Source organism: Orycteropus afer, unplaced genomic scaffold (assembly GCF_000298275.1).
Source record: "Orycteropus afer afer isolate SDZICR_OR568_19922 unplaced genomic scaffold, OryAfe1.0 scaffold00065, whole genome shotgun sequence".
NCBI lineage: Eukaryota > Metazoa > Chordata > Mammalia > Tubulidentata > Orycteropodidae > Orycteropus > Orycteropus afer.
Genome location: NW_006921652.1, coordinates 7449539 through 7464345, shown reverse-complemented (window position 1 = coordinate 7464345; position 14807 = coordinate 7449539). Strand labels below are relative to the sequence as shown.

The 14807-nt window shown below is 39.2% G+C and overlaps 1 protein-coding gene across 1 annotated transcript in view; it reads right to left on the bottom strand.

Moving 5' to 3' along the window:
• The window catches only part of ANTXR1 (ANTXR cell adhesion molecule 1), a 315149-nt gene that overhangs the window by 219011 nt on the left and 81331 nt on the right, over positions 1 to 14807 (bottom strand). The window contains 1 exon segment of the mRNA XM_007940140.2: positions 7914 to 7974. Within this exon segment, the coding sequence (XP_007938331.2) occupies positions 7914 to 7974 (61 nt within the window).

The window sequence follows — 14807 nt, the reverse complement described above, 5'->3', positions numbered from 1 at the left end:
CACTGTGGATTAATTTGCACTTTATATAAATGGTATCATCTAGTATGTATTTTTTTTTTCGGCCTGGCTTCCTTTACTAAGCATACTTATTATTAGATTCATTCACACATAATTATTTTGAGATTCATCCATAGCTTGTTCATTTTTATTACTGAATATTATTTCATTATGTACTTAAACCATAATTTATTTATCCATTCACCTGGTGATGCACATATGAGTTGCTTACAGTTTTCGGCTATTTAAAATGGAGAATATTATGAATATCATTATGTAAGACTTTTTATGGACATACATTTCCTTTTCTTTTAGGTAACTACACAGGAGTGGAATGCCTGGATGATATGGTAGGTATATGTTCAACTTTTTGACAAACCATCAAAACTGTTTTTCAAAGTGGTTTTGCCTTTTTATATTCCTACCAACAATGTATGAGAGTCCTTTCTTCCTCCAAATAGAAATCTCTTTGAAAGAAAAGAAAGACCAGGCAGAGAATGAAATAATCCATTTAGAAGAGAGCATGGAAAAACACTGAAAAGTGAAAGAAACCAAACTACTATTTGATATTGCTTGGAACTGTGGTCTGAACACAGAACAGAACTATTAGCTCTCTTGACCTGGACATGCTATGGTTATCCTGAGATTGTGTTAAGCATCTAATTTCTAAATGGTAAACATGACGTCTAGAACTGCCTCCTTCTTTGTGCTAACTTACCCAATTTTATCACAGTGGGAAACTCAACACAGCAGGAGAAATAGAACTGCTTCTGAAATAACAATGCAAGGAGCTAATTATAACTTCCTTCCATTACTGGAGCACAAGAACTTCAAATGTAGAGCAGTTGGCAGCTTGCACTCTTGATTCCAATGACTTCCTTCCTGGAGTGCTTAGATAGTACACTATGAACTATTCAAGTTGTAGGCCAACTGGGACCAGAGGAAAGTGGTGCTCAGGCAGAAAGGTGCATTTCCTAGAGAGTAGCTAAATTACACAACGCCAATACAACAATGGTCAATTCTCTTAATTATACAGAGGCTAATCTACAAATATATATAATCAGAAATGTTTTCAAAGGACCTATATCAGAAGAGAAGCTTAGAAAGTCTCTCCATACAGATGAAGCAGAGGACCTCCTAAACGTTTTAGAATAGAGACTGTGAATACAGTGACACAGCACTACGCTAAATGCAACCTTTGGCTAAGCCTGGATATGAGGGTGACAGTAGGGAGTAGTGGTGAACCAGAAAGAGTGCATGTTTTGTTTTACTTTTTTTCTTTTCCTTTGCAAAGAAAGTTATTCAGCCCTCAATAATCACTACCTTGTAACAAATACAGGCCCAGCTTTGCTAGGTCTGATTTTTCATGCCAAGTTAAAAATCTGAATTTTTAGGTGAAATTAGATTTTTAAATGTCAGCAATAAACTTTTTAAAAAAGTAGTGTGGATCAAAAAGAACATGTGCAGGCTGGAGAAGGCCTGTAGGCATCCAGTTTAGAACCTGTTTTAAGTGGAGAAATTCTTGGAAGTCTCTCTCTCCCCAAGTATTTCCCTCTATGATATTGACTGAAATTCTTTGATCAGAGCAGATTAGATGTTCTTCCCTCTCCCTCTCCCCATTAAGACCACCTACTAAAATGCAAAATACCTCCAGGTGCATTTATTGTCTTCAGCCAAAATAATCAGTGCTTAGTACTTTAGCTATGATTGAATTAAGTCTTTAGAAACTTAGAGTTATAAAGGATACTAAAGGATAATTTCTCCGGAAAGTATATGGTTGCAGATGGCTATTTAGCTGCTGCTCACATAATTCCAGGGCTGGGGAATTCAGACCATCCCCTCCATTGCTGGAACGTTTGCTGTGAATGTTGCATGTGTGAAGCCAAAATCTACCTCCCTGAATTTCTCTCCAGTTCTTCCCTGGAGATACCCTGAAGTGATCCATAATAAATTTAGAAATCTCTTTCTGCGTGGGAATCCTCCAAATATCTGATGACACTCTTAAGCCTTTTGTTTTCCTTAGTCTCTGGTCCTTAGTCTTTAGTCCTTAGTCTAAACCTCCATGGTTACTTTAGACTTTCCTAATTCCACATGAAGCTCATTAGTGCAGCTACCATTCTAGGCAGACCTCTGTTACAGTGCTAATACATAATTTTCTACCTTATATGAATACATGACTATCTCCTAGAGCAGACTGTGAGTTTCATGTTGGGGGGTGGGGTGGGGATTAGGAGCAAACCCTATGCATTTTTGTAGTTGTATATTTTCACCTTGTTGCCACATAGCAGGCACTCATTGAAAAAGAAGAGAGAAAGGGAGGGAAAGAGGGAAGAAGGGAAGCAGGGAGGGAGGGAGGGAGGGAGGAAGTGAGGGAGGAAGAGAGAGTGAGAGAGAGAATAAAAGAGAAAGAGTGAAAAAAAAGAGAGAGAGAATGAATGAGAGTGATCTATCCAGTTCTATCACCATTTCTCCTATGGATAAGCCATTGTCAATACCACTTAAAACACAGGACTTGGAACTGTGGTCTGAATACAGAACAGTTTGACTATTAGTTCTCTCGATCTGGACACCCTATGGCTATCTTGAGATTGAGTTAGTTTTCTTTTCTGGCAGTTACGCCCTTGTTGGCTATTAAGACAGCAATGATCGTCCTTGTTTCTACACCCCTTCCTTCCCCCTATCCCCATAAACTGTTACCAAGCCATGTTTCCTTTAGCCTGCTTGTATGTGAAACTGGTCATTCCAACCCAACGTCCACACTTCACTTGCTCTATTAAATTTCACCTTGATATTTGCAGCCCTGCATATAAAGACCAGTGTTAGATCCTGGTTTTGTTGCCTACCCACTGCCATATCTCGCTGCTTCTCTCAGAGCTCCATTTGCTATCAGAGCCATAGCTGTGGCTGAGCTGGCAGTGAGAGAAAGCTGAGATCACTGTCTTGGGGGAATGCAGTTGTCAGCACAGAGTGTCATGAACAGCACAGGCCTCAGTGGGGCTCCTCATCTGGGGCTGCTCTGGGGGCAATGAAGTGAGGGGAAAAGTTTCGGTGAAAGCTAATTTTATCATGCTTCACAGATCTGTCTAGGGTCATCCCACCATTATATACTTTAGAAATGGGAACAACTGGTCTTTTCCTTGTTTATCTTTCCCCCAACACATACTGAGTCAACTGATCATTGTGCAGATACTCCGAACTCTGTCACTGTTCTCCCCAGTTTCCCCCCGCCCCCAGTGGAGAAACCAACAGGCATATCTTTCTTATGTAGATATGATGCTATCAGTATCATAATTCTTACATGACTCTCAGTCCTCATTAAAATGATGCTGATGATAATAATACCACCTTGTTTTGTGTAACAGCTTATGCTTTCAATACATTCTTATGAAAATCACTGGTTCCTCACAGCCGCCTAATGGAAATCACAGAAGGGGTGTCTATCCTGGTGGTGTAACAGTTAAGCTTTTGGTTGCTAACCAAAAGATTAGTGGTTCAAACCCATCCAGCTGCCCCATGGGAGAAAGAGCTGGTGATCTGCTTCTTTAAAGATGATAGCCAAGAAAGCCCTATGGAGGAGTTCTACTCTGTCACATAGGGTCTCTGTGAGTCAGAATAGATTCGATAGCACCCAATAACATAAACAACTAGTTCATAGTCACCAGAAATGGGCTCCAGTGCTTCTTGAAAGTCATGTTACTTCAGAGTCAGTAGTGGACCTTCAAAGAAGTCCATGGATGAATTTTTGATGTAAGGGTTATCTTTTGGAAGCCAACTTTTCTTCTTAGTAAAGCTGTTCTGAAATCAGCATATTTTAATCCTTATAGTTCTGATACAAGAAATGTGAGAGCTTTATTTTTACCCTCAAAATCTAGGGCTAGCTTCCATTAGTATCTTACGCTAATTTTGCCATTATTAGAAATAAAGGAAATAGAATTGGATAGTTTATTCCAATATAGGAGTTTATTGTTTGTCTATAAAATACACAATATTACACATAGGCCAGAATTTTAAAAATATCCAAAGAAAGATCCCTTGGCTTGGATTACCAGATTTGTCTATTTTGTTAGTTCAATCAAAGAAATAGCCCTTGGAATAATTTATTAATTGTATTGCTTTAATGTGTTCTAATTTGTGAATTTTTTTCTTGCATTCTCCTTAGGTTTTAAAAAATACCTTTTAATTCTTTTTATTTTTTAACTTTTATTATAATTTAGGTGAAAGTTTACAGAACAAATTGGTTTTCTAGTCAATAATTCATACACATTTTGATTCCTAACACTGCAATCCCTACCATGTAGCATCACTCTTCCCACTTCCTCCCTATGCTTATTATTTCCATTTGTCCTTCTTTTCTATTCCTTCTTGCCTTCTGAGCTTTGATCTCATAAGGTTGGTTGTTCTAATGAGTATGTATTCCCCTATGTTATTGTTAATTTTATATGCTTGTCTACTGTTTTACTGGAAGTTAAGTCATGGGGTAAGTTCAATTTCAGGCTGGAAGGGTATCTAAGGGCCATAGTCATGGGGGTTGGGTTCCATCAATCTCTATCAGACCAGTAAGTCTGGTCTTTTTTATGTTTTTGAGTTTTGTTCTGCATTTTTTTTCTTCCATTGTATCTAGGACTTCCTATTGTGATCCAGCAGTGGTAGTTGGGCCCTAGCTAGTTCTTCTTGTCTCAGGGTTATGGAGACTTGGTTTTGCATGGTCCATTAGTCCTTTGGACTAATTGTTTCCATGTGTAGTTGATTTTCTTTGCTCTGGATGGGGACAGACCAATAGCTGCACCTTATAAGGTAGCTGCTCACAAAGTTTTAAGACCCCAGTTGCTACTTACCAAAGTAGGATGTAGAACATTGTCTTTGTGGACTATGTTATGCCAACTGACTTTGATGTCCCCAGAGACTATGGTCTTGAGCCCCCAGGCCCAGCAATTCGTTTCCTCAAGGTATTTGGTTATGGCTAAGAAGTTTTCATAACTTTGCTCCAGTATGCTCTACTATAGTCATGGATATATTTGCAGCACATATAAATATACATGTAGAAATATTTTCTGTCCAACGTGTATATTTGTGTGTGTGTGTGTGTGTGTGTGTGTATATATATATATATATATATATTATATAGTGTCATTCTCCTTCCCACTCCTGTTCATCTTCTGTGTCTGTGTATCTACTCAGATTATTGTAAATACTGTTATTTCAGGATTGTGCATAAATAGTATTTACCTTTGTTGCCTTTAACTTTTTCTGCCTCCTTCCAGTGCCGTCCTTTGCCTTGATCATTTTGTGCTGACCTCCCCCTTATTGTATATTGCTTTTCTTTTCACCCCAGTTATATGTGTCAAAAATATCTTTTAATTCTTAATTCATTTATTTATCTTTCTCATTTAATAAGAAGAGTATTAAAACTATGACTATGCTAGGATCAGCTCTCATGGAATGTGGCATTTCTGGGCCATATCCCTTAAATTTGTATGTGTGGTGCTTGATTGCCTCAACGACTTCAATAGTATGTGAAGAAACTTTGGTTTACTCCTGATTCCAGAGTTATGAAGGAAGGTATTTTTCTATTGTTCACAAGGGTGCAATTTTAATTTAGTTTTGTCCTATGTTTGGCTATTAATTTCTAATTTTGCTTCATTTTAATTCAATAATTCAAAGGTGTGATTTTCATGGTTAGGTGTGAGAGATTAATAAGGACCAAAGAACCCAAAACCAATGGCATTGCTTCTTGAAGGAATACATGAATCAAGACATTTAGCCAAAATTTATTGATCACTTATTAAGTGCAGGTACTCTTCTAAGCAGTGGGAAGTAGAGAGAAATAAGACTTCTTTCCTGTCCTCAAGAAGCCTACTGGAGTAGCTAGTGAGTCTTACTGAAAAACTAAATCCACTGCTATGGAGTCGAATCTCACTCATAGCAACCTGTCCTTGGGTTTCCGAGGCAGTATCACTATGGAAGTAGATTGCCCAACCTTTCTTCCAAGAAGTGGCTGGTGGGTTTGAATCTCCAGCCTCTGGTTAGCAGTCATATGCCTTAGGCACTATGCCACCAGAGTTCCCAGCTAGTGAGTCTTAGGTAAGTGTTAAAAAAAAAGACCCCAAACTCACTGCCATTGAATCGATTCCAACTCATAGTAACTCCCATTGGGTTCCTGAGGCTGTAAATCTTTCTAGAAGTAGACAATTAAGAGATTATATCTGTGTTCCAAATTGTTAAAAACTGGAGAAATATAAAAAATATTTTATAATCCCACACAGAATATACAAAATTAAATTAACCTAAATATCTTATTCCCTGATTCTACAAAAAGCTCAGGAAGCCCAGAGGTGGACTGACCTTGAGACTAATGAGCCTAACTGGGGCTCATCACTGCAAAGGGACTCTAGCACTGGGTTTATGGGGCCACATGCTTTAGCCAGATTTGTGAAAGTGAGACTTTTTAAAATTCTTTATCTTAAAGGGAGTCTACCTCTGTGGCAACCACATTTGTCCCTGATGCCTGTGTTGCCTGTATTTTATTTAAAGTCCAACAAATAATCTTTTAAAAATTACTTTTCTTTGGAAAATCGTCACAGTCACCAAGTATTTATTTATTTGTTTTTGTTTGTATATTTAATGTTTTTCAGTTGGCACAGATAATTCAGTGCCTCTAATTTCCTGAAAGTTCTTTTTCAGCTGTTCTAAAACATAGCCCAGAAACTGGAATGAAATCCTCAAGGAATTCTCTCATTTACTGCAATAAAATAGGTCACTTAGCAATGAAATATGCAGTGTTTGGAAATGCCAAAACATTCTTCCTTCAATGCTTACTGCCTTATCAGAGCTGCAAGCCATATTTTCTGTTCCTAAATTAATACCTGGAACTTGGTATTTTGAGAAACTAGAAAGGGAATAGGGGGTGGTATCAACAATGGCTTCTCCATCGTAAAAGGTGTAAGTTCCTGGAAGATAGAGACTCAAGGAGTCCATGTATCCTTCTTACATCTCCTGCACCTAGCAGGTTACCATAGCGGTTACCATTCAGTAGGAGCTTAGTGCTTTATAAATGAAAGACAGAAGAGTGATGGGAAACTTTCCAGGAATTATCATATAAGACTAGCTTTTAGGCAGTTCATTAGAATACAAAATGTTGTTGTTGTTTGCTGTCGAGTCATCCCTGACTCATAGTGACCCCTCCTTGGGTTTCCGAGGCAGTATCACTACGGAAGTAGGATTGCCCAACCTTCCTTCCATGGAGTGGCTGGTGGGTTTGAACCGCCAGCCTTCTGGTGAGCAGTCAAGTGCCTTAGGCACTATGCTACCAGAGCTCCTAGAATACAAAATAAGACCCAAATTTTAATTAGAGAAAATATTGTGACTAAAGAAGGCCAATTCTTTGTATCAGTGAAGCCTATCTTTATTAATGACAAAATTATAATGGCTCTTTATTTGGACAACTGCAGCTATCACTACCATTTTGTGAGGACTGGTGAACTGAGCAACTTATTAAGATTAATATATTAATTAGGGAGAAAGGCCAGAATCAATTAAACAATTAAATGTAACAAAATTCTCGGGGTGGCCTATGATCACTATGATCTTCTAGTATCTATAGGGCTGCCATGAGGATGAAGAATTAGACTTTTTCCCCAGAGGCAGGGTGTTGATGGTGGCGATGTGCGGGGATCCAGTACCTCTGCCTTCCCTTGTAATTAGGTTCCATAAAAGGAGACAATTAGAACAGACCTTTTCAAACTTGGTAATTGACATGTTCTTCCTTTTTCTCTTTTTTCCTAGAAGAAAATTTATTTAACAACTCTCACCCCTATTGCTACCCCATTCTCCCTATCTGGCAAATTAAGCAAACAAGTGGTTGAAATTCAGTATTTCATGAACACCATGGGGAGAATTATGATTTAATTTCTACTTACCTCCTGCACATATAGTGGATGGTTCAGCTGCTAGAATTTCAATGCAAGACTTCTTCAAAATCTAAGAGAAAAAAGAATAATAATAACAAAATAATTTACAACTTATTTTGTTAAAGCAGAGCATTTAGGTTTTATTTTTAGCTACCAAGATATGAAGGTTTAAGGCTATTAGGTTAGGTGGGGTGTGTGTGTGTGTGTGTGTGTGTCTGGATGATAACTTAACATCTTTATCATTACCATCACCAAATATTTAATGAGTCATCATTGTGCAAGGTGCTTCTGGATGTACCAAAACCACAAAAGTTATTCAATCTTTCTTAATAAATATTTATTGAGTCTCTAAAATATCAGTACTAGTTTTAAGGAGCTTTATAGTTGAGGGAATGGAGCTTTCACTTGAAAAGATAAAGAACAATGTCAGGACATGAGTAGTAGTTGCCAGAGTAAAAGGGTGGAGAGAAGGAGCTACTGAGTGTAGGGTGGAGAGAACTGGCACATTGGGAGGGTCTTCAAGAGGTGAGCACCGAGGGTAGGACTCAGTTCAGAGGAGAGGAGTGGGTTAGAGTACGATTAAGGTCCAGGCAGGGAATAGCATAAGCAAAGGTAAAAGAAGTAGAAATACAGAGACCTCTTTAGCTGGAACAAAAGAAGCCTGAAGAGTAGAAATAAAAGAGATGAAACTAGAGAGAGGGAATGGAGCAAGCAGCCAACTCCCCAAAGGAACTGCATTTTCAGATTACTCAGGATTCCCTTTTCATTAAAAGTGTGGAAAGATTTTGTGGGAGACAGCTCTAAAGGCTGCTTAATGTGCCTCACTTACCAGGATGATTCCTTGGGCCTGATTTAAAAGGGAAATGTATTCTTCTTCCCAAATGAGAGTTTTGTAGGGTTGAGTGGAGGGTCTTGGGACATCCACAACCACACAAAGTCAATAATAAAGACTTCCCCTGGCCAGTGCAGGGTATCTGACAGATAGTTTACGCGTTTCTCCACCATTTGCAAATCTTGGCTCTTGTGGAATAAGGCAGTCCCCAGATTATGAACAACGCCTACACTCCCTGTAATACTATGTAAATTGGCCTTTAACTTCAAACAATTAAACCAACCCCAATTCACTGCCATCGAGTCAATTCCAACTCATAGCTACCCCCGCTGGGTTTCCGAGGAAGCAAATCTTTACGGAATTAGATTGTCCACTTTTCCTTCCGAAGAGTGGCTGGTGTGTTTGAACCGCCAGCCTTCTGGTTAGCAGTCAAATGTCTTAGGCACTTACACCACCAGAGCTCCTTAAACCCAGCTCTGCTTGCCACAAATTCTTTATCACAATCACCTTCACTTGCTGCACATGCAGCTTTAAATCCCTGAGAAGGTTTGGAGCCTTTTCTTGCACTGAAGTAAGGCTAAATAAGATCCGTATGCACCTGTTCCAACAGACCTACAAATCCATAAAGACATAGTTAGGAATGGATCTTGTTCATAACCTGGGACTGCCTGGGTTGATTCCGAAATTTCATCCAAGCATTTCAAGCAAGTACAGAGCACCAAGTTAATGTACCAACCAAATGCAGTGACTTTATTTGGTCATCACTTATTTTTGGAATTTGTGATGATTCAGAGGGCTGAAGGAAACTATTGCTCTATTCATGAAAGAGTCATTTGTTAAAGCAATTAATGGTGGTATAATTATAAAATTTAAAGTCTGTAAAAGAAGAAAGCATCTTTTAGCTTTGGGAAATGGCCATTTATTGGCAGCAATTGATATATTTATTTATGTATTCCTCTTTGTTCCAGCTTAAGTGATACACAAAAAAATGCAACAAATCCTGTGGAGTCGTATCTAAGTCATAGTGACCCCTCCTCGGTTTCCGAGGCAGTATCACTATGGAGGTACATTGCCCAATCTTCCTTCCGAGGAGTGGCTGGTGGGTTTGAACCGCCAGCCTTCTGGTTAGCAGTCAAGTGCCTTAAGCACTATGCTACCAGAGCTCCAAAGTGATACACAGATGCAATTAAATAAAAGGTACAATAAGTTATAATAAGGGAGAAAATGAATTTTAGAGACAATAAAAGGAAGAAAAAGCAAGGAGTGAGAACAGTACATAATGTGGATTTCATTTTCTTGCTAGAAATGGCTCATGAATTTAGTTCCAAGCTTTCCAGTAGCAATGAGAAGAACATACACTTATTTATAAGATTTTCAATCTGTGAGACAAAAGCAAGACAGTTTCTTAAATGAGATAATATTTACCCATTCCAGAGAGATTGTGGGCATCCTCAGAGAGAAGCATTGTGAAATGAAATGAGCATATTATTTAAAAATATATTTAAAAAATATTTATCTGACATACAGACAAACATACAAACAATATTTAGTCACGGAAACCAGGTCTCTTACAATTGGTTTTTAGGTAGCGCTATATACCTGAAATTCACAAGAAGCAGTATTTCTTTTTTCGACAATTCTAAAAATCAGATTTTTCAACTACTTTTTGAGACATTCCTTCCCACTCTGTACAATTTAATGGTATTTTCATATTCTAATTTCCCTATTTGTTTTAGCTTCCTCCTTATTCCATGATAAGGACCAATTTGTTTCCTTTTTGTCAAAAAAATGTTTCCTAACCTCAGCAGCATTTCCTCTGCTTCTGGCTTACCCAGCTGCCCATCTCACCCCAGTACCTCAGTGTCTTGCCAGTCTCTAAGCTTATCCTGACATAGCAGGAAGTTATGCATCCTGTCCGACATCCCTTACCCATTTCTGTTAGTCACTCTCATTCCCACATTTGGTTCTATGGGCCTGGTATTAACCCTGAGCACTGACCCAACTCTCTTCTTGTTGTCATTCTGACTTAGGATCAGGGACTCCAAGGATATATCCTGGGGACCTGTGTTTCCCTGCTGGCTTCTCCTTCCTCCCCTTTCCTATGGTCAAATCTCCTAGCTCTAACTCCCATTAGTCATCCTGCCTTGTGCACAGCAATGTCCTAAGAGAGGGCTTGCCAGGATCTTGGTGTACAATGACTGAGATCCCAGACAGCAATTGCCCTACCAGAATTCTGATGATTGTCTATCTCCCAACAAGCTCCTGCTGGATTCCTCCTGACTGATGGGCCACCTGAGCCAGTGGTTGCCGGGATTGAAGGAGCCACCCCTTTGTGAAATGTTCACAGGCACAAGCCTCTCAACAGGTTACATTTGAAGAAACAGAATTAACCCAGATGGAGAAACTTTTTAAATAATAGCTTTAGGATTAAAAGATTTTTGTTTTGAAGTTTTAAATAAAATTCCTCAGGCACTTGACATCCTCTAATACACTTTTTATCATCCATAACTAACAATTTCAAAACAGTTCAAGAAAACAAAAAACTGAGCTATTGGGTCAACTCTATCCCTATTCCTCAAACTTCACCAAAATACCTAAATGAAATTTTCATCCACATAAATTCCTGACTTTAAACTAAATTTTTTGAACCAATTCTACCACTTAGCCTTAAGCTCTGTAAAGAAAAACCTAGTGAATCTTTGACCACAAAGACACTCCACCAGGTTTGGCATAACAAACATATGCTGTATTATTCTCTCAAAAGTGTCTGCAATTAGCTGATAAATCTAAGAAGTTTACGAAGGGCCAAAACATGTCAGCCAAGCACTATAATTCAATCCAGTAAAAACACAACTTTCTCAATCTTAACTTAAAACATCTGGAAGAGATGCATCACAGTGAATAGAGTGAAATTTATCAGTGAGGGGGATGGGCAGCATTTGTCTGGAACTGGGGCTCCTATTAGTTTGAAATGTTTGGTTTTAAAAGGTAGGAAGTTACCATGGCACTAGGTAGCTTTGGGAACTCCTCTGATTATTTGCAGGGAACGCGGGTGGTGCAGTGGTTAAGCTATTTGGCTGCTAACCAAAAGGTTGATGGTTGGAACCCACCAGCCACTCTGCAAGAGAAAGATGAAGCAGTCTGCTTCCATAGCATTTACAGCCTTGGAAAACCTATGGGAGCAGTTCTACTCTGACCTATTCAGTCACTAGGAATTGGAATGGACTCAGTGGCAGTGGTTTGGTTTGGTTTCTGGTTTGGTATTAGCATCCCAGATTGTAGGGTGCCCCCAGCTTTGGGCCTGGTGACTGTATGGGAGGTGGGAGGCAGAGAGGATCCCTCTTCTACCCAGGCAGTACAGCTAGCCATGGAAGAGTTGTAAACACAAGGTTGGAGAATCGCTGAAGAGGGATCATAGAATGGATGAGAGTCATTAGAACTTCCTGACTCTGATGTTAGACATGAGAAGTTTTGAGAGGAGGGGATAATTAGACCCTTGAGAGTCCAGGGTAAGACCACTACATGGCTCCAGTATCATCCAATGTGAGGAGTTGGCTCTTGACCTTGGCCCTTTACTTACCTGGCCTATGCCCCTTGATAAAAAGTTTACATTTTCAGAGCCCCAGTTTTGGAAAGCAGTTTAACATAATGAGTAATAGTTTGAAATTTGGAATCAAATTGCTTGGGCCAACTCACTCATGACTAGTGGCACCCTTGGAAAAATTCTGTAACCTCCCTGAATCTCCTCATCTATAAAATTGGAAGGACAATAATACTCACTGCATAAGGTAGTTGTGTGTTGGGAAGCCTAAGTGAGACAGAGCCCATGGCAGAGTGCCTGGAACTTGCTAAGTCTTCAACAGATAGTAGTTATTACTCTCAAGTGATTCTGGAGACAGATTTGGACTATGAGTGGATTTGTATGCAAATCTAAGCCCCATCACTTACTGGCTGTGTGGACTAGGACAAGTTCTTAAACCTCTGAATCTCAGTTTTCTTTTCTATGAAATGGGGATAATAAAAACACTGACTTCAAAGGATTTTTTATTGATCAAATGACATAATGTTCACATATACAGACAGAGCAATAAGATTTTGCCTTTTAGACAGAGGAGCTCTGGTAGCATAGTGGCTAAGGCACTTGACTGCTCACCAGATGGCTGGCTGTTCAAACCCATCAGCCACTCCTCAGAAGGAAGGTTGGGCAATCCTACTTCCGTAGTGATACTGCCTCGGAAACCCAAGGAGGGGTTGCTATGAGTCAGGGCTGACTCGACGGCACATAACAACAACAACAGACAGGTCAAAAGATAGTTAATCACTGTTGGACCAGCCTACTTCAAGTTCCAGACATCTTTAAATCAGAATGTGCCCTTCACTACAAATAAGGTACCAGGGAATACATTCAGAAAGGCCTTAGCAGGAAGCACTTATGAGAGACTGTCTGACATGTATTCAGTGTTCAAACAATGGTAGCTGTTATTATTACTAGTAGGAGTTACTACTCCTACTATTACTGCTGCTACTACTTTTACTATTCTTGGGCAAGAACTGAGCCTCATACATCCTTGTACTCGCATCAGCCACCACTAGTCTTGTGTTTAATCATTTATACTGGAAAACCTGATCCAGGTGAATAATTCTTTCCTGCCAACTTTTGGACAGATTTCAAAGAGAAACCAGATAGAAAAGCACATTTGAAACCCATGAAGAACTACATAAATGCCTACTCAATGGCAATGAACAACACCCCCCTCTTTTTTTTAAGCTGGCATATCTTTTAAAACAATAATGTCTTAGTTATATCACTTTTCCCTCCCCAAATCTAGGTTTATTTGCTTTGTAAAAGGCTTTGACCACTTTGCTTGAGAAAAGTATTCAGAGGTTTGTATTTAGGAGGTGGGCTCAGGCATCCATGAAAGTGCTACATACACCGTTAACAGCTGATGGCAGAGAGCAAGATGTATGAGCCCGGGAACCATTACTTTAGAAACAGCCAGGCAGTGTGGGTCATACAACTGGCTCACCCATGCTTTCAGTACTGTAAATGTCACCCCAAAATTCACAAATGAATAGTGAAAGAATTTAATCTCCAATTTATTATATGATATTTAAAAAGAATCCCCTTTCCCAACTAAATTCCACTCTACACTGAAAACCAATAAGCATGCCTGCTATTAACAATGGATGTCACTGTAGATGAATCTCAGTCTACAAAATCAGAATTTAAAGTAAGAAATTAATATTATACACATCTTTCTGGAATTCAACTATAATTTCATGAATACTTATATGGTATTTCAAAGAAATACTCAACACTCAAGACAACACATTTCTGAGGGTTTTACTGACTTTTAAACAATAAAGCTTGTGTTCAAATCACGCAAAAGTTTTTTTCTGAGAGGGGTCACCCAGCTCGTGAAAATGAATGTTACCCTTCTATCTGTTGGTTTTTCATTCAAGGGGCCTCTGCTCCGAAAGAGCACAGGACAAACATAGTTCTGAAAGTGAGGAACTTCCTTTCCCCCTCCCCCCAATACTAAAATACTTTGCCCTCCTGTTTTCAGAAGGAAAGCTCAGATAGCTGTGAACTCCAAAATGGGGTTTATTTAGTAAGATGAGCTTGTAGACCTCCTGCCTGTTGGCGAAGTGAGTGGTCTTTCCTCACAGGCCAACTCCTGCAGCCTCTCTTGGATTTTGCTCGAAGTTCTGCTGTTGCTAGGCTTTTACAATGGGTCCTACTAGACTGCTAGGTATAGGAGGGGGCCCTAGCAAGGGACTGGGGGGAGCAGAGGATCAACTCAATACACTCCTCTGCCATCTTTGTAGGCTCTTAAGGCTATGGGGATTATTATTACATTTGGGCCTTTTAATAAACTGAAAAGAAATAATAGCTCAGATGAGATGCCTGGTCTGGATGTCTGCCCAGTCTGAGTCCAATGAATGATTGCCGAGGCAAACAATATTTTTATTAAAGATATTCTGCTCAATACAGAAACTACAATTGATTCTATTTATGCTTCATATCCAGATCTGCTAATGTGAATGAAGCAAAAAATGCCATCTTTTAT